Raw genomic sequence first — 22,136 nt, forward strand, 5'->3', positions numbered from 1 at the left:
TTCCTCCCAACGCCACCCACTGACCCGAGCGCCATTGCATGTATATTTGTAGCCGCGCTCAGATCCATACACGGTCCTCATCCCCCCCTCAGGACACCCGTACATTGCACAGATGGGGTACACCCGTCGCCAGGGAAGCATAGCCGCAGCGCGGACACCCTTTTTGTGCAATATACGGGTGTCTGTGTCAGAGGGGGGCCCACGTACAGTCCTGAGCGCTTCTGCAAGGGAGGGCGTACTTTTTCTAACATGTATTGGGAAAGTTCTCTTATTCTTCATGAATATGAGGACTAGATAAAGACAATAACCCACTAAAAAAAAAAAAAACTTCAAATCCCGAGGCTCAAAACTGGTACAGACATAATATTTCTCACAGCTGAGTGTTTGCTACAGTTGTCTCCAGTTTACTTTCCAGGATGATCATTTTTCCCTGCACTGACACATTGTAGCAAATTATCAGAAGAGGAGAGAGATTTGTGATTGTGATGTCTTTACCCCACAGAGGATTGTCTAGACCGGATATAAATCGCAGCAAACTCTTAGCTGGGAGAAGTACTGGGCCCTGTTCACACAGAGTTTTGAGCAGGCAGAAAAATCCCAGGAATTGTGAGGCAGATTTTGAGCTCCCTGCACGTATTTTTCAGCGTTTTTTCACAGTGCGTTACGCTTTAAAATAAACGCTCAGAAACAAGTGCGCAGGTTTTTTTTCTCCTCCCAATGATTCAATAAAAGGTCAAAGGCGGAAACAGCAGCAAGAAAGGACATGCCGCTTTTTTTCCCACAAGCGGCCAAATGCCGACCACGGAAAAAAAACAACTCTGCCTCCCATGTCAACTACTCTTTTTCAGCCTCTGGATGTAAACAAGAATGTTCCCATTCACTGCCAGCAAGCAGAGATCTTGAAAATACTGAAGACAAAACAAAAACCTTTATGGGAAAGCTTTACTTCCCTGCAGTATTCGTATTGAATGGAATGGATCACCCATGCTTGCTCTCTGACTGGCTAGTAGTGGAGGGTCCCAGTAGACCCCCCCCTGAGGGTTTTCAGTCATTAACAAGATTGTTCTCATTCAGTGACAGCAAGCAGAGATCTCACCATCATAAGGATTAATATAAATATTCACCTGATTTTATTGTCTACGTGTGTGGCCAATGAAGCGTAGCGGTGTCACGTGATCACTTCTCCACCTGGAAAAGCAGGTCTGCAACTTTCTAATATACTTTGTGTTTCAATTCCCCACATTTTTCAAGATCTGTGCTTGCTGTTAGTGAATGGGAACATTCCGCTTCCCACCTAGAGGGTGAAAACCCGTCTTGACCTAATACGTCTCAGAGCCGAGGGTTTGTCTCAATTGTATCCAGTCTAGACAATCCCGTGATGGACTGATACATTGTAACAGAAGAAAGATTTGTGCTGCTGTTGTGTTTAGATCTGAGGATTGATTCGACTGGATACAACTGTAACAACCCCTCAGCTATGAGAAGTAATGGGTGTGTATAGAAATTTAGTCTCAGGATGTAAACAAGAATGTTTTCATTCACTTACAACAAGCAGCTATATTGAAAATGGTGAGGAATTGAAACTAGTAGACTCCTCTCCATATGAAGTCTACTCATCATGGTACAGAAGCTGCACACACAACCGTAGGTACTAATGCTCATCGATTATAGTTTATAATCATCTGTCCTTGTTATAATGTCAGCGCTCCGTGTACTGACATCCTGCAGAGCTTGTGCTTATACACAGCAGCCAATCTGAACAAGCAGAGCTGCAGTGTAAAGCATGGGGTAAGTGCTTGAAACACATCGTATTTTACACACTTTTTAAAGTGTAAACCTATCCTTAAGAAAAGTCTACCAATGAGTGATCAGCGGGGTCTAACCCCGGGACCCCCACAGATCTACAACGTTTCAGTCTTTCGCCGAACACGGAAAACCTAAAAATTCTTACCCGTCACTTCTCCTGACACGTCTGATTTAGTAAATAATTGTATTCCCCATGAAATAATAATTCTGTAGCATATTTCCTTAGAAATCTACGTTGTGCCGTTCCTCTATTATTCCTCCTAGAAATGTATGACTAAATTAACAACTGGCTGTTACCAGTTGGGGGTGTGTCTCCAGACAGCACTGATTGGACATTGTCAGTCTGACAGTGTATGGACACGCCCCTTTGACAAGGAGAATGGTAACACCCAGTTGTTCATTTATCAATTTCTAGGAGGAACAACAGAGGAATGGCACAACATAGAGTTCTTAGAAAAGATGTTCCAGACTTGTCATTTCATGGGAAATACAATTATTTACTAAAACAGACCTGTCAGGAGAGGGGACAGATTCTCTTTAAAACTTAAAATTCCTTTAATCCGGCAAAGGACAATCCAGAAATTCTCATAATCTGGCATCTCACTAGAGGAGAAGACGCAGCAGAGACAACCAATGCTGAGACTCCGAGACTGTCCAATAATCCAGAATATGTGATAACTCCGCCCCCATCAGGTCCCATGGACGCCAGATTAAAGGATTATACATTATTTTTGTATTATTTTATACATTTTCTTTTTTCTCAACATTACCCTCCACTCTGTGGTCTCCGACCTGAAACTTCCCAACTACAACTCCCAGCATGCCCTGACCGCTCGATTTCTTATTTGCATCTGCTCCTATGACAGCTGGGTGACAACCAACATGGCCGCCATCTTGGGGGGACGACGGCGTCAGCACTGCTGTGTACCCGCCCCGGCCCGGCTAATACCATGACATTGTGGGGTCCCTGGGATAAAATAAGGGGCTGCAGTGTTGTTCCTGCGTCTGCTCCCATTGGCCGTTTTTCTCGGGAGTCATCCGATCATATAAAAGGTTTTTCAGCCGCAAAATCCACACATGATAAAAGAAGGTAAAATCCGCCGTTCTTCCGCAAAATAATGCGCAGGACGCGAACTTGAAAATGCTCTGATTTCTGCGCAGAATTTTCCACTACGTTATAATGGAGTTTTTTTAAGGACATACAAACAAGTATTTTCCTCTACATTGCCGCGGATTTTGTTACCGAACCGGCGCAGCAATTCCGTCAAATCAGAACAAAGTCCGTAAATCCACTGCAAAATCCGCATGATTTACACGTGGATTTTGCTGTGGATTTGGCCCATTTCTCACCCTATGTGAATGCACCGCATTGAAAATCCACGACAGAATTAAAAATCCGCAGCACGCCCTGAATTTAACGCAGATTTTTTCCACTATATAAAGTTCTGAAAACTCCCTCCGCTGCATTGTACTGTAAATTGTGGCGGATTTTTGGTGCAGAATACGCACAGAAAATCTGCAATGTGTGAATTCACCCTAAGGGTATGTTCACGAGGCTTATTTTCGGCCGTTTTTCGGGCCGAACAATCTGAACCGGAACGGCTCAAAAAATCCACCCATTGATTTCAATGGGAAAAACGGCGTTCTGTTCCGACGGGTTGTGTTTTTTTCAAAAACGGCCGCGGAAAAAAACGCCTGTCAAAAAGTGCAAGTCACTTCTTGAGCCGTTTTTCATTTACTATAGAAAAACAGCTCCAAAAACGGCCGTGAAAGACGCAGCGAAAGACGCTAGTTAATTAAAAAATGGCTGAAAATCAGGAGCTGTTTTCCCTTGAAAGCAGCTCCGTATTTTCAGAAGTTTTTTGCTAAGAGTGTGAACAGACCCTTACTGACTAACCATGGGAGCAGGAGGGGAAAGCTGCTGCCCCTACCTATATCTATAGGACTCCAATCACACATGTATGGGATGTCTCATTAATACTGATATATTTCCTTCCTATACTTACACCTACAAAGCGTTGTGCATTTTGCTGTGACCGTCTAATAATCCGGACTATTTGATCATTCTGCACCTACACGGTAAGGTTATGTTCACATGGGGCGGATACGCTGCGTTAAAGCACAAAGTGTATCCACTCTGTGCGCCGAAGGGGATTCTGGGCAAAAAAACGCACTAAACTGACCAAGAATGTCCGCTGCGGAAAACTGTCAATCACATCTGTGATTGGCTGCGGCGGTCACATGGGATGAAACGTCACCCCAGGAGGCCGGCCTGGAGGAGGAAACACTCCTGGGTAAGTATAAGATCTTTTTTTTGGAGTTGCGGTTTTTGTGGTGGAATCGCTGCAAACCCGCCGAAAAAAAAACGCAACTGCTAAACGGAACAAATAAGCAGCGTTTACGCAAATACAATTGTCATGCAGCGGAATAAAGAAACTACACCGCAGGTCAATTTGAGCGTTTTTTTCCGCTCAGTATTTACGCAACGTGTGGAGATCTGTTTTATCTCATCCGCTTTGCTGCTCCTGTATCTGCTGCGGATTTTCCACAACGAATTTTATTACGGAAAATTTAGTATTTTCGCCACGTGTGAACTGACCCGAAGGTCTTGTCCACACGTAACGGAATTGCTGCAGAAAAACCGTACCATTTCCTGCGATTTTGACTGCATAAAACGGTGCGGATTTCTCTGCGTTTTTCACAATGTTGCGGGATGGCGACGTCTCCTCTGAAAAACGCAGCAATTCAGTCACTTTCCGCAGCAGGAATTGACATGAAAAATACGCACCGCAGGTCAATTTCTGCTCAGAAAATTTACGCCGCGTGTGAATGAGATTTGTTAAATGTCCCCCACTTTACTGCTACTGTGTATTTTCTGTACGCAATTCCGGACGGAAAACGTTGTGTGGATAACCCCTGAAAGTGGCGAGCCATGTATCCATCCAATCTCATATAGGGTAAAATTCCTTTAATCCGGCATCTATAGGACCTGATAGGCACCAGATTATCAAATGATCTGGATTAGAGGAAACGTTAGGGCCACAGAGCCTGAAATTAAAAAAACGTACAGAATTCATCCAGTCCCATCAATGCCGATTCTAGAAGTTTTCTAAGTGGCAGAAGGCAATGTGTGGGGGGGGATATCTGATGCCCCCTGTAACCAGCTGTTAAGTCCGTCCTGGCGCAGTGTGCCAGGGAATCCAGGGCTTACCAGTCCGCTGTGTCCTTCAGAGACACGACATAAGTGGAACATCTGCGGGCACTGGTAATGCCACTTACAGCCCCTTCTTGCCGTTCTGTAGATCTGGTCAGCGCAGACTCCGGCGGTGAATACACGACTCTCCGGACGGAACGGCGGATTTCTATTTTTCTCCGTTACTTAGAACCATTTGCAATTATGAAAACATTTTTACTTCTGTCAAGACGACCCGTGACCTGCACCGGACACCCTCAGCCGCCAATAACCATTCCGCCAGCTTGACAGGTCACAGAGCCGCGCTGACGGACACCACGTGCAGCCTCCCTGCTGAGACCTTGGACCAGAACTTAAAGGGATTCTTCATATTTTCCATCATTCCGGGTTATAGAACGAGCAGGTCAGCCCCAATTTACCGATTGAACTTCTGTAAAGATACCCAGCCTGGCCGTGGGGCAATGTTTGTATACAGGTGCAGGATCGATTAGTCAGGTCTGTTCTGCGTGGCCGCGATTCAGCGCCTCCTGTAGTCATATGCCATTTATATAGAACAGACACGGCCAATCGATCCTGCAGGGAGGACACATATGCAACAGCGACCACTACAGCCACAATACAGAAGATCAAAGAATCTGAAAGGAAACCGTCAACAAGCAGGTTAGCTGCTGCTGCTGTTGATGGATCTTATTAAAGCTTTGTTTCTATTCTAAGAATAGCTGGTGTGAATAACTGGGATCGCTCAGCTCATTAATGCTTGAATGATTGATATTTATTAACACAATCATCCAAATAACATAATAAGCATAAAGTATCTAATGCCAGCATTGTGTATTCAGGGGTTCAGACCGCAGGAGGTAATAAGGGGTTAATGAACAAATCAGATCCACAGCAAGATACCGTTATACACTTAGTACTATATAGGGACACATAGTAAGAATAAAGGATCTGTCAACAGCAGCTCGTTGATGGTTTCCAGATAGCAAAAAAAGTGAAAAAGGTCACAAAGTTAAATATAAAACAAAGCATTTTTTTTTTTTGCTGGGGGACGCAAGGGATATTACTGCAGCAGAATCTAAATATGACCCGGTCTTAAACAGACACAGGAAACGGGAGACGGCGCTGGAGGAAACGGGAGGCCGCGCTGGAGGAAACGGGAGGCCGCGCTGGAGGAAACGGGAGGCCGCGCTGGAGGAAACGGGAGGCCGCGCTGGAGGAAACGGGTGGCCGCGCTGGAGGAAACGGGTGACCGCGCTGGAGGAAACGGGTGACCACGCTGAAGCACGGCACTCCTGTATGACCCGGCAGACACGTCACCAGGAAATCTCCAAAGGAGAAAGTGCTGAAGATGGGAATATAGGGTAATTAATGGAGGGGCTACAGCAGAAGTTACATTTTCTATCGAATGTTTTTCTTTAAATGATATAAATGCGCAGACGTGTTTCTGCCATAGAACTTCAGCCCGACGCGGGGCACTCATCAGATTGCTGAGAAATGTTATAACAAGAACTGACGGAACAAATTTTCATGAATTTTATAACTATTGCAAATCTGTACCAACCTCTATCTATCTCCTATCTATCTCTCTATCTATCTCTCTATCTATCTCTCTTATCTATCTCTCTTATCTATCTCTCTTATCTATCTCTCTTATCTATCTCTCTATCTCTCTATCTATCTATCTATATCTCTATCTATATCTATCTATCTCATATCTATCTATCTATATCTCTATCTATCTATATATCTCATATCTATCTATCTATATATCTCATATCTATCTATCTATATATCTCATATCTATCTATCTATCTCATATCTATCTATCTATCTATCTATCTATCTATCTATCTATCTATCTATCTATCTATCTATCTCATATCTATCTATCTATCTATCTCATATCTATCTATCTATCTATCTATCTCATATCTATCTATCTATCTATCTCATATCTATCTATCTCATATCTATCTATCTATCTATCTATCTATCTCTCTATCTCTCTATCTCTCTATCTCTCTATCTCCTACATCAGCAGTGTCTTCTATAATACTGCACAGTGCCCGGGTTTCCCCGGTGTCCGTAGATCTTTACATCATTAATGACGGTCAAGCTGCGCACATCTGACGACCGGATAACCGCGATGACGTCAATAATGCACAGAGATGCGCAAAACAGCAACATTCCCAGCCCCCGCCAACAGCAACTGTAAGTGACCCCTGTATTATACGAGCATGAATATAAATACAACACACTGCCAGGTAATGACACTGAAGGGTTAATTATTTAAAGGCATCTCCACCTACAAACAAACAACTCCCCAGTAAGTGTAAGTCCCACCGTCGTCCCCTTTTATGAAGATTTTAAAAATTCTATTCAGAGGTTTCTTCTCTTAATCGTTTTTAGGGACAGGTGGTTGACAGCCAATATGGCCGCCGTCATAGCTCCCACAAGGGTTGTCACTCAGGTTTACTATACTCTTAAATGGCAGAACTGCCCAGGGGGATTGGAGGGTAGATCACGGCATAACTAGGCAGACGGTCCAGAGTCAGGGAAAGCTGGATGACAACCATGGTGGAAGCTGTAACGGCGGCCATACTGGTAGTCACCCAGCTTTCCCAAAAGAAATATAATCAGATGACTCAAGGACCCCCAACAATACTGTCTTCTGTAAAGTGGAGCTTCCCTTTAAATATTTTGAACACTGCAAGTACCGTGATTCAGTCTCCAAAATTCACCGCAAGAATTCACCAGACGAGTCCGTCTGATAGCTCAAGTCTTACAATGTTTTCAATTAAAAAAAATGTACGTTTCTATTTGGGTCTTCGATCCCGTCACATGACCCTCCACAGCATATTTCCCTCCTCCGTTACAAGAGAAACAACCAAGACGACCCGCCACCAAATCACCAAGGAGAAGCTTCCACTGAACGCACCGATGACCAGAAGACTCAGCTTATAATATACTCAGAAAAGAACCAGCTCAAGGGACGGGACAGAGGAAGGAAGAGGAAGGAAGAGGACGGAAGGAAGGAGGGAAGGAAGATGAAGGAAGGAAGAAGGACAAAAGAAGGAGAGGCTTTCACTGAACGCACCAATGACCAGAAGACTCAGCTTATAATATACTCAGAAAAGAACCAGCTCAAGGGACGGGACAGAGGATGAAAGGAAGAAGAAAGGAAGAAGAAAGGAAGAAGAAAGGAAGAAGAAAGGAAGAAGAAAGGAAGAAGAAAAAAAGAAGAAAGGAAGAAGGAAAAGGAAGAGAAGAAGAAGGAAGAGAAGAAAGACGGAATAAGATGTAATGAGAAGCGTGAAAGGGAAGGACATAAGAGAAAGGTAGGAAGGAGAAGGGAAGAGGGAAGAGGAAGAAAGGAGGAGGAAGGCAGAGGAAGGATGGAGGGAAAAGGAAGGAAGGAAGGACGAAATGAAGAGGAAGAAAGAAGGTAGGCAGAAAGGACAGAAGAATGAAGGCGGCAGAGGAAGGATAGAAGAGGAAGAAAGGAGAAGGAGGGAAGAGGAAGAAAGAAGGGAAGAAGAAAAAAAGGGAAGAGGGTTAAGGAAGAGCAGAAGAAAAAACACGGAATAAGATGTAATGAGAAGCCTGAAAAAGAAGAAGGACATAAGAGAAAGGAAGGAGAAGGATGGAAAAGAAAGGAAGGAGAAGAAGGGAAGAGGAAGAAAGGAGAAGGACAGCAGAGGAAGGGGGAAAGGAAGGAAGAGGAAGGGCAGAAGAACAAGGATAAAATAAGAAGAAATGAAAAGGATGAAAAAGGACGGACGGAAGAAAGAATGGAGGAGGACAGATGAGAAAGAAAGGAAGGAGCAGGAGGGAAGAAGAAGAAGAAAGGAAGCAGAAAGGTTAAAGAGGAAACGAGGAGAGAAGAGGAAAGAAGGTTTTCTCTTTTTGGTATATCTGACAGCAAGCAGACACACTATATATAATAAAGCAGCTTCAGGAGGGAAGAGGAAGGAAAAGGAAGGAAAGAGGAAGGACAGAAGTGAAAAGATGAAGAAAAGAGAAAGGAAGGACGGAAGAGAAAGGAAGGACGGAAGAGAAAGGAAGGACGGAAGAGAAAGGAAGGACGGAAGAGAAAGGAAGGACGGAAGAGAAAGGAAGGACGGAAGAGAAAGGAAGGACGGAAGAGAAAGGAAGGACGGAAGAGAAAGGAAGGACGGAAGAGAAAGGAAGGACGGAAGAGAAAGGAAGGACGGAAGAGAAAGGAAGGACGGAAGAGAAAGGAAGGACGGAAGAGAAAGGAAGGACGGAAGAGAAAGGAAGGACGGAAGAGAAAGGAAGGACGGAAGAGAAAGGAAGGACGGAAGAGAAAGGAAGGACGGAAGAGAAAGGAAGGACGGAAGAGAAAGGAAGGACGGAAGAGAAAGGAAGGACGGAAGAGAAAGGAAGGACGGAAGAGAAAGGAAGGACGGAAGAGAAAGGAAGGACGGAAGAGAAAGGAAGGACGGAAGAGAAAGGAAGGACGGAAGAGAAAGGAAGGACGGAAGAGAAAGGAAGGACGGAAGAGAAAGGAAGGACGGAAGAGAAAGGAAGGACGGAAGAGAAAGGAAGGACGGAAGAGAAAGGAAGGACGGAAGGACGGAAGAGAAAGGAAGGACGGAAGAAGAATGGAGGAGGACAGATGAGAAAGAAAGGAGCAGGAGGGAAGAAGAAGAAAGGAAGGAGAAAGGTTTAAGAGGAAACGAGGAGAGAAGAGGAAAGAAGGTTTTCTCTTTTTGGTATATCTGACAGCAAGCAGACACACTATAAATAATAAAGCAGCTTCTGGAGGGAAGAGGAAGGAAGAGGAAGGAAAAGGAAGGAAAAGGAAGGAAAGATAAGAAGGGAAGATGAAGAAAAGAGGGACAGAAGTGAAAAGATGAAGGCAGAGGAAGGACGGAAGAGAAAGGAAAAAGGAAGGACGGAAGAGAAAGGAAAAAGGAAGGACGGAAGAGAAAGGAAAAAGGAAGGACGGAAGAGAAAGGAAAAAGGAAGGACGGAAGAGAAAGGAAAAAGGAAGGACGGAAGAGAAAGGAAAAAGGAAGGACGGAAGAGAAAGGACAAAGGTGGACAGAAAAGGAAGGCAGGACGGTCGGACGGAAGAGAAAGAAAGGAGAAGGAAGGACGGAAGAAGGAAAGGGACGGTAGAGGAAGTGAGGATGGAAGTAAAAGGAAAGGAAGAGAAGATAGAAAGGAAGTGTAAGAAAAGAACAAGAAATAAAGTCCTCATGCAGACGGTCATAATGCGGCTGCGTGTCCAATGACCCGAACAACATCATAACAATCTTGCGGACGTCTAAATGACGAAAAAGATAAAAACGGACGGGAAAGGAAAAAGAAGGAAGAGACAGTCAAAGAAAGACAAAGCCAGAAGAGCCGAATACCAGAGAGAATATCCTGGAGACACACGGGTCATGTGGTCACCAGGAGTCATAATCAACTGGACACCACATAATAATAATCCCATCATGCGGGCACCGCTGCCAGGACATGTGCCCCTTACACAAACACCAGCGCCAGCCCACCTCCCCATACAGAACAACCAGAGAGACATCCCAGCTTCTCACATCTGCACCGGGGGCCACTGATGGGGGTTGTCATTACTGGGGTACATTCCTGCAGCCTGGGGTGACCCTGGTAAACTACGACACCAAAGCAGGCCCCCCCCCCCCTACACGTCTCATCAGCATCAATCAGTAACACGTCACTGACCCCCAAAACTTGTTGGTGACACCCACATACACCCCAGTGACATAGAATGACACCCCACATACACCCCAGTGACAGGTAAGATCAATGAAAGCCAAGAAGCTCAATGACACCCCAGGGCACACAGATGACAACCCGGTGCAGTCAATGACAGTCTGATGACAATGCAGTAAAAACACCCCAGGGCAACAGTAATGACCCAAAAAGCTCAATGACAACCCAGCACTGACACCCTATAGGAAACCTTCATGTCACCCCTGAAGAGACAGCTCCAGGCCGAGTGACCCCACATCTCATTGTACCTGGTAACAGGGCCACCATGCTCCCCACTGATGACATCAACCCGTCACCCCACTCCCGGTTGCAGCGCCCCCTAGGACCATCACAACATAGCGCAGACAGGTGACCCGGATCCGGGTGACTCACCCCAGTCGATGTAGTCGCTGATGTTCTTGTCGCGGCGGAGCGGGGAGCCGCAGCACTCGTCGTACAGGCAGAGCAGCGAGTCCAGCAGGCTCTCCACACTCATCCATCCCCCGGCTCCCCGGACACCCGGCCCGTCCAGCATCAGCTGCTCCAGCCGCCGCAGCCGCACCTCCCCCGACATCTTCACCCTGCTCCGCACACCCGCCGGGCCACCTCACCGCGCAGCACACCCGTCACCCGCCCGCCGGCTCACCCGCCGCCGCCCGGCCCCGCCCGCCATGTCCTAAGGGGAAGACGAGAGGATGAGAGACCCGGGGACACACACACTGGATCCTGCGGGCTCCGAGAGGAGGAGGAGAAGGAGGAGGAGGAGAGACCCGGGGAGGAGGAGGAGACACTGGAGCCAGGGAAGATGGAGGACAAGGAGACCCCACACCCAGGACACTGACAGAAGGAGACTGTCTAAGAGAGAGAGAGAGAGAGAGAGAGAGACACAGAGGCTGTCTAATAGAGAGAGAGCCACACAGAGGCTGTCTAATATATAGAGACACATAGATAGATACAGAGGCTGTCTAATATACAGAGATTGTCTAATAGAGAGAAATAGAAAGGCTGTCTAATATACAGAGAGGGATACAGAGGCTGTCTAATATACAGAGGGAGGCACAGGTGGTCTAATAGAGACTCAGATGCTGTCTAATATACAGACCGATACAGAGGCTGTCTAATAAAGAGATACATAGGCTGCCTAATAGAGATACAGAGACTAATATGCAGAGGGATACAGAGTGTCTAATATACAGAGATACAGAGGCTGTCTAATAAAGAGATACATAGGCTGCCTAATAGAGATACAGAGACTAATATGCAGAGGGATACAGAGTCTGTCTAATATACAGAGGCTGTCTAATATACAGAGAGACATAGGCTGTCTAATAGAGATACAGAGGCTGTCTAATATACAGAGAGACACATAGGCTGTCTAATAGAGATACATAGGCTGTCTAATATACAGTGAGATACAGAAGCTGTCTATTAGGGAGAGATACAGAGGCTGTCTAATAGAGATACATACCTAGGCTGTCTAATATATACAGAGAAACTGGCTGTCTAATATACAAAGAGAGGCACATAAACACTGTCTAATAGAGACACATTGGCTGTCTAATATGCAAAGAAAGATACAAGGGCAGTCTAATAGAGACACACACGATGTCTAATAGAGAGATACACAGGCTGTCTAATAGAGACAGAGAATGTCTAATAGAGGGACAGTGGCTGTCAGATAAAAGGCTGTCTAATATACAGAGACACAGGCTTTCTAATAGATACAGAGTCTGTCTAATAGAGAGATTCATAGGCTGTTTAATGCAGAGAGGCAAACTATCTAATATAGATAGAGACTGTCTAGAACTCAGAGAGACATATAGAGCTACCAGTGATAGATAACATAGAGAGAGCGACCGGTGACAGAGAACATGGAGAGAGAGCGACCGGTGACAGATAACATGGAGAGAGAGCGACCGGTGACAGATAACATGGAGAGAGAGCGACCGGTGACAGATAACATGGAGAGAGCGCGACCGGTGACAGATAACATGGAGAGAGCGACCGGTGACGGATAACATGGAGAGAGAGCGACCGGTGACAGATAACATGGAGAGAGCGCGACCGGTGACAGATAACATGGAGAGAGCGCGACCGGTGACAGATAACATGGAGAGAGCGCGACCGGTGACAGATAACATGGAGAGAGAGAGCGACCGGTGACAGATAACATGGAGAGAGAGCGACCGGTGACAGATAACATGGAGAGAGCGCGACCGGTGACAGATAACATGGAGAGAGCGCGACCGGTGACAGATAACATGGAGAGAGCGCGACCGGTGACAGATAACATGGAGAGAGAGAGCGACCGGTGACAGATAACATGGAGAGAGAGAGCGACCGGTGACAGATAACATGGAGAGAGAGAGCGACCGGTGACAGATAACATGGAGAGAGAGAGCGACCGGTGACAGATAACATGGAGAGAGAGAGCGACCGGTGACAGATAACATGGAGAGAGAGAGCGACCGGTGAACGATAACATGGAGAGAGAGCGACCGGTGACAGAGAACATGGAGAGAGAGCGACCGGTGACAGATAACATGGAGAGAGAGCGACCGGTGACAGATAACATGGAGAGAGCGCGACCGGTGACAGATAACATGGAGAGAGCGCGACCGGTGACAGATAACATGGAGAGAGAGAGCGACCGGTGACAGATAACATGGAGAGAGAGAGCGACCGGTGACAGATAACATGGAGAGAGAGAGCGACCGGTGACAGATAACATGGAGAGAGAGAGCGACCGGTGACAGATAACATGGAGAGAGAGAGCGACCGGTGACAGATAACATGGAGAGAGAGAGCGACCGGTGAACGATAACATGGAGAGAGAGCGACCGGTGACAGAGAACATGGAGAGAGAGCGACCGGTGACAGATAACATGGAGAGAGCGCGACCGGTGACAGATAACATGGAGAGAGCGACCGGTGACGGATAACATAGAGAGAGCGACCGGTGACAGAGAACATGGAGAGAGAGCGACCGGTGACAGAGAACATGGAGAGAGAGCGACCGGTGACAGAGAACATGGAGAGAGAGCGACCGGTGACAGATAACATGGAGAGAGCGCGACCGGTGACAGATAACATGGAGAGAGCGCGACCTGTGACAGATAACATGGAGAGAGAGAGCGACCGGTGACAGATAACATGGAGAGAGAGAGCGACCGGTGACAGATAGCATGGAGAGAGAGCGACCGGTGACAGATAACATGGAGAGAGAGCGACCGATGACAGATAACATGGAGAGAGCGCGACCGGTGACAGATAACATGGAGAGAGCGCGACCGGTGACAGATAACATGGAGAGAGAGCGACCGGTGACAGATAGCATGGAGAGAGAGCGACCGGTGACAGATAGCATGGAGAGAGAGCGACCGGTGACAGATAGCATGGAGAGAGAGCGACCGATGACAGATAACATGGAGAGAGAGCGACCGGTGACAGATAACATGGAGAGAGCGCGACCGGTGACCGATAACATGGAGAGAGAGAGCGACCGGTGACGGATAACATGGAGATAGAGCGACCGGTGACGGATAACATGGAGAGCAGTCTGACGATAGTACACAGCGCTCCTAGTGGTAAAGGTGAGAATTACGGTGGTAAAAATTTATTGAATTCTCATAAACACAAGAAATATAAGTAACATTTACATTTTGTCCTGGAAACACATCCAGACAAATATCTGCTGGGATCACCACGCATATTACGTTATATCGCTATACACCATGGGATGACAGGGCATGCGGAGCCTTATAGTTCCATGGAGCGTCCTAGCTGTGTGTATCACGAGCTGTCGCTCTCTCGCTGGCAGGCCTTCAGCTCTTTCCAGCATGGAGCTGAGCCCAGCAGTGACACTTCCAGTACAGTGAGCGGAGGAAGGAGCCGCCTGGCGCTGTGTACTCCTCTGTAATATTATGTAACGCGCACCAGATTATATACAGAGCAGGAGGGCGGCATTATAGGCGCCCTGGAGACAAAATGGCCTTAAAGGGGATCTCCATTTCTATGTAAATGAAACTTAATTATTGCACACTGAAACATACTTTCGATCTCTGTTTGCAGTCAGTGAATAGAAAGCACGCTCTAAGGGTATGTGCACACGCTTACTAAAAAATGTCTGAAAATACGGAGCTGTTTTCACGGCCATTTTTGGAGCTGCTTTTCTATAGAGTCAATGAAAAACGGCCCAAGAAGTGACATGTACTTTTTATGGGGTTTTTTTTACGTGCCGTTTTTTCAAAATGGCCGCGTAAAAAAACGCCCCGTCGGAACAAAGCGCCCTATTTTTTTAAATCAATGGGCAGATGTTTGGAGGCGTTCTGCTTTCCGATTTTTAAAATAAGCCGTGTGAACGTACCCTAATACTTCTCACAGCTGAGGGTTTGCTCCGTTTTTATTTGGTTCAGAAAATCCCTTAATTTCTCTATATTGAAGATTCTTGATGGTTTTAGTTAATTATTCATGACATCACGCAAATGTATGTATAGATGCTGGAATCCTAACAAAAGTGGTTGTGGGTCAAAGCTCAATTTTTCCTGATACAGAGCGCCAAATCCTCTGCATAGACATCGATAGATGAAACAATTCTGACTGTCTGCAGCCACCACTAGAGGGAGCACACTGCATACTAATTTATTATTGAAATAAATGTATATACATTACATAGGTGAGCTCCCCCTAGTGGTGACAGGCAGAATTTTATCATTTAATATATGCCTACGCAGGGGATTTGAAGCTCTGTATCAGAAAAACAGAGAGATGCTACAAAGATATATTATTTGCACAGAATTTTGGACCTAAAGATTTAAAGATATATACCATAGTCATAGAAACATTGTAACAAATCCCCAGTTTATAATAAATAGCCATTGTTACTGCAACATGGGAGCCTCTGCCAGCTGCAGTACCACTTTTCACCACTTTGCTGTTGAATAGATACCAATGCAACAGCGCCACCACCTGTGCAGTCAGAAAATTGTTATTTGAACTGCAATACCTAAAATAAAGGAAGTCGCGGAAATGTGAGACCCATCAATGTTCGCAGCAAATATAAGTGAGTGACCATAGAGGTTTCCATGAGTAGATGTGTCTACACCCGTGGCTTTTATGGCAGGTTGTTCTCCTGGAGGGCAAGATCAATGATAGATCAGGTGTTAGGACAGACTGTGGATCACCTGTGCTACAACTCACCTGTCTGGGTGACATAAATCTGGTGGGGCAGGTCTTTGTGTTAGAAGAATTCTGTGCCCTGAAGTTCTGTGGTGTCTGTTGTCATATGAACTAAAAGCTTCTTTCCTGCAGGTGCTTAACACCTGAACCACTCCACCTGCAGCCCCCGGATTATCCATCTTTATACAGACATGGTGGCATATACAAATCCCAAAATTACTATTCACCCTGCCCTGCCAAAAACTGCCAAGTCAACTCAGCATGCTCCATATCACTATATACAAAAGGATATAAACATATACCAGCTGTACATATATAATTATATACAGAAGATACCCAGGTTATACCGGCATGCTCCATATCACTATATACAAGAAGATGTATAACTTATACCAGCTGTACATATATAATTATATACAGAAGATACCCAGGTTATACCAGCATGCTCCATATCACTATATACAAGAAGATGTATAACTTATACCAGCTGTACATATATAATTATATACAGAAGATGCCCAGGTTATACCAGCATGCTCCATATCACTATATACAAGAAGATGTATAACTTATACCAGCTGTACATATATAATTATATACAGAAGATACCCGGGTTATACCAGCATGCTCCATATCACTATATACAGGAAGATGTATAACTTATACCAGCTGTACATATATAATTATATAGAGAAGATACCCAGGTTATACCAGCGTGCTCCATATCACTATATACAGGAAGATGTATAACTTATACCAGCTGTACATATATAATTATATACAGGAGATACCCAGGTTATACCAGCATGCTCCGTATCACTATATACAAGAAGATGTATAACTTATACCAGCTATACATATATAATTATATACAGAAGATACCCAGGTTATACCAGCATGCTCCATATCACTATATACAAGAAGATGTATAACTTATACCAGCAGTACATATATAATTATATACAGAAGATACCCAGGTTATACCAGCATGCTCCATATCACTATATACAAGTAGATGTATAACTTATACCAGCTGTACATATATAATTATATACAGAAGATACCCAGGTTATACCAGCATGCTGCATATCACTATATACAAGAAGATGTATAACTTATACCAGCTGTACATATATAATTATATACAGAAGATACCCAGGTTATACCAGCATGCTCCATATCACTATATACAGGAAGATGTATAACTTATACCAGCAGTACATATATAATTATATACAGAAGATATCCAGGTTATACCAGCATGCTCCATATCACTATATACAAGAAGATGTATAACTTATACCTGCTGTACATATATAATTATATACAGGAGATACCCAGGTTATACCAGCATGCTCCATATCACTATATACAAGAAGATGTATAACTTATACCAGCTGTATATATATAATTATATACAGGAGATACCCAGGTTATACCAGCATGCTCCATATCACTATATACAAGAAGATGTATAACTTATACCAGCTGTACATATATAATTATATACAGAAGATACCCAGGTTATACCAGCATGCTCCATATCACTATATACAGGAAGATGTATAACTTATACCAGCTGTACATCTATAATTATATACAGAAGATACCCAGGTTATACCAGCATGCTCCATATCACTATATACAGGAAGATGTATAACTTATACCAGCTGTACATATATAATTATATACAGAAGATACCCAGGTTATACCAGCATGCTCCATATCACTATATACAAGAAGATGTATAATATACCAGCTGTACATATATAATTATATTCAGAAGATACCCAGGTTATACCAGCATGCTCCATATCACTATATACAAGAAGATGTATAACTTATACCAGCTGTACATCTATAATTATATACAGAAGATACCCAGGTTATACCAGCATGCTCCATATCACTATATACAAGAAGATGTATAACTTATACCAGCTGTACATATATAATTATATACAGAAGATACCCAGATTATACCAGCATGCTCCATATCACTATATACAAGAAGATGTATAACTTATACCAGCTGCACATATATAATTATATACAGGAGATACCCAGGTTATACCAGCATGCCCCATATCACTATATACAAGAAGATGTATAACTTATACCAGCTGTACATACATAATTATATACAGAAGATACCCAGGTTATACCAGCACGCTCCATATCACTATATACAAGAAGATGTATAACTTATACCAGCAGTACATATATAATTATATACAGGAGATACCCAGGTTATACCAGCATGCTACATATCACTATATACAAGAAGATGTATAACTTATACCAGCTGTATGTATATAATTATATACAGGAGATACCCAGGTTATACCAGCATGCTCCATATCACTATATACAAGATGTATAACTTATACCAGCTGTAGATATATAATTATATACAGAAGATACCCAGGTTATACCAGCATGCTCCATATCACTATATACAAGATGTATAACTTATACCAGCTGTACATATATAATTATATACAGAAGATACCCAGGTTATACCAGCATGCTCCATATCACTATATATAAGAAGATGTATAACTTATACCAGCTGTACATATATAATTATATACAGAAGATACCCAGGTTATACCAGCATGCTCCATATCACTATATACAAGAGGATATAAACGTATACCAGCAGTACATATATAATTATATACAGAAGATACCCAGGTTATACCAGCATGCTCCATATCACTATATGCAAGAAGATGTATAACTTATACCAGCTGTACATATATAATTATATACAGGAGATACCCAGGTTATACCAGCATGCTCCATATCACTATATACAAGAAGATGTATAACTTATACCAGCTGTACATATATAATTATATACAGAAGATACCCAGGTTATACCAGCATGCTCCATATCACTATATACAGGAAGATGTATAAATTATACCAGCTGTACATATATAATAATATACAGAAGATACCCAGGTTATACCAGCATGCTCCATATCACTATATGCAAGAGGATATAAACGTATACCAGCAGTACATATATAATTATATACAGAAGATACCCAGGTAATACCAGCATGCTCCATATCACTATATGCAAGAAGATGTATAACTTATACCAGCTGTACATATATAATTATATACAGGAGATACCCAGGTTATACCAGCACGCTCCATATCACTATATACAAGAAGATGTATAACTTATACCAGCTGTACATATATAATAATATACAGAAGATACCCAGGTTATACCAGCATGATCCATATCACTATATACAGGAAGAGGTGTAACTTATACCAGCTGTACATATATAATTATATACAGAAGATACCCAGGTTATACCAGCATGCTCCATATCACTATATACAAGAAGATGTATAACTTATACCAGCTGTACATATATAATTATATACAGGAGATACCCAGGTTATACCAGCATGCTCCATATCACTATATACAAGAAGATGTATAACTTATACCAGCTGTACATACATAATTATATACAGAAGATACCCAGGTTATACCAGCACGCTCCATATCACTATATACAAGAAGGTGTATAACTTATACCAGCTGTACATATATAATTATATACAGAAGATACCCAGGTTATACCAGCATGCTCCATATCACTATATACAAGATGTATAACTTATACCAGCTGTACATATATAATTATATACAGAAGATACCCAGGTTATACCAGCATGCTCCATATCACTATATATAAGAAGATGTATAACTTATACCAGCTGTACATATATAATTATATACAGAAGATACCCAGGTTATACCAGCATGCTCCATATCACTATATACAAGAGGATATAAACGTATACCAGCAGTACATATATAATTATATACAGAAGATACCCAGGTTATACCAGCATGCTCCATATCACTATATGCAAGAAGATGTATAACTTATACCAGCTGTACATATATAATTATATACAGGAGATACCCAGGTTATACCAGCATGCTCCATATCACTATATACAAGAAGATGTATAACTTATACCAGCTGTACATATATAATTATATACAGAAGATACCCAGGTTATACCAGCATGCTCCATATCACTATATACAGGAAGATGTATAAATTATACCAGCTGTACATATATAATAATATACAGAAGATACCCAGGTTATACCAGCATGCTCCATATCACTATATGCAAGAGGATATAAACGTATACCAGCAGTACATATATAATTATATACAGGAGATACCCAGGTTATACCAGCACGCTCCATATCACTATATACAAGAAGATGTATAACTTATACCAGCTGTACATATATAATAATATACAGAAGATACCCAGGTTATACCAGCATGCTCCATATCACTATATACAAGAAGATGTATAACTTATACCAGCTGTACATATATAATAATATACAGAAGATACCCAGGTTATACCAGCATGATCCATATCACTATATACAGGAAGAGGTGTAACTTATACCAGCTGTACATATATAATTATATACAGAAGATACCCAGGTTATACCAGCATGCTCCATATCACTATATACAAGAAGATGTACAACTTATACCAGCTGTACATATATAATTATATACAGGAGATACCCAGGTTATACCAGCACGCTCCATATCACTATATACAAGAAGATGTATAACTTATACCAGCTGTACATATATAATAATATACAGAAGATACCCAGGTTATACCAGCATGATCCATATCACTATATACAGGAAGAGGTGTAACTTATACCAGCTGTACATATATAATTATACACAGGATATACCCAGGTTATACCAGCATGATCCATATCACTATATGCAAGAAGATGTATAACTTATACCAGCTGTACATATATAATTATATACAGAAGATACCCAGGTTATACCAGCATGCTCCATATCACTATATACAAGAAGATGTATAACTTATACCAGCTGTACATATATAATTATATACAGAAGATACCCAGGTTATACCAGCATGCTCCATATCACTACATACAAGAAGATGTATAACTTATATCAGCTGTACATATATAATTATATACAGAAGATACCCAGGTTATACCAGCATGCTCCATATCACTATATACAAGAAGATGTATAACTTATACTACCGGTACATATATAATTATATACAGAAGATACCCAGGTTATACCAGCATGCTCCATATCACTATATACAAGAAGATGTATAACATATACCAGCTGTACATATATAATTATATATAGAAGATACCCAGGTTATACCAGCATGCTCCATATCACTATATACAGGAAGATGTATAACTTATACCAGCTGCACATATATAATTATATACAGAAGATGCCCAGGTTATACCAGCATGCTCCATATCACTATATACAAGAAGATGTATAACTTATACCAGCTGTACATATATAATTATATATAGAAGATACCCAGGTTATACCAGCATGCTCCATATCACTATATACAAGAAGATGTATAGCTTATACCAGCTGTACATATATAATTACATACAGGAAATACCCAGGTTATACCAGCATGCTCCATATCACTATATACAGGAAGATGTATAACTTATACCAGCTGTAGATATATAATTATATACAGAAGATACCCAGGTTATACCAGCATGCTCCATATCACTATATACAAGATGTATAACTTATACCAGCTGTACATATATAATTATATACAGAAGATACCCAGGTTATACCAGCATGCTCCATATCACTATATGCAAGAAGATGTATAACTTATACCAGCTGTACATATATAATTATATACAGGAGATACCCAGGTTATACCAGCATGCTCCATATCACTATATACAAGAAGATGTATAACTTATGCCAGCTGTACATATATAATTATATACAGAAGATACCCAGGTTATACCAGCATGCTCCATATCACTATATACAGGAAGATGTATAACTTATACCAGCTGTACATATATGATTATATACAGAAGATACCCAGGTTATACCAGCATGCTCCATATCACTATATACAAGAAGATGTGTAACTTATACCAGCTGTACATATATAATTATATACAGAAGATGCCCAGGTTATACCAGCATGCTCCATATCACTATATACAGGAAGATGTATAACTTATACCAGCTGCACATATATAATTATATACAGAAGATGCCCAGGTTATACCAGCATGCTCCATATCACTATATACAAGAAGATGTATAACTTATACTACCGGTACATATATAATTAT

General features: G+C 42.5%; 1 protein-coding gene across 9 annotated transcripts in view; it reads right to left on the reverse strand.

Moving 5' to 3' along the window:
* The window catches only part of CDC42BPA (CDC42 binding protein kinase alpha), a 177,600-nt gene extending 166,088 nt beyond the window's left edge, over positions 1-11,512 (reverse strand). For 5 of the 9 annotated variants that reach the window (XM_075863426.1, XM_075863428.1, XM_075863427.1 and 2 more), the window contains exon 1: positions 11,132-11,511. In XM_075863426.1, the coding sequence (XP_075719541.1) occupies positions 11,132-11,312 (181 nt within the window). In that variant the 5' untranslated portion in view covers positions 11,313-11,511. Of the gene's footprint in view, positions 1-11,131 lie in introns of all 9 variants that reach the window. The other 4 variants (XR_012883290.1, XM_075863434.1, XM_075863431.1 and 1 more) reach the window with 2 other exon arrangements.
* Positions 11,513-22,136: the final 10,624 nt, after the last annotated feature.

Source organism: Rhinoderma darwinii, chromosome 4 (assembly GCF_050947455.1).
Source record: "Rhinoderma darwinii isolate aRhiDar2 chromosome 4, aRhiDar2.hap1, whole genome shotgun sequence".
Taxonomy (NCBI): domain Eukaryota; kingdom Metazoa; phylum Chordata; class Amphibia; order Anura; family Rhinodermatidae; genus Rhinoderma; species Rhinoderma darwinii.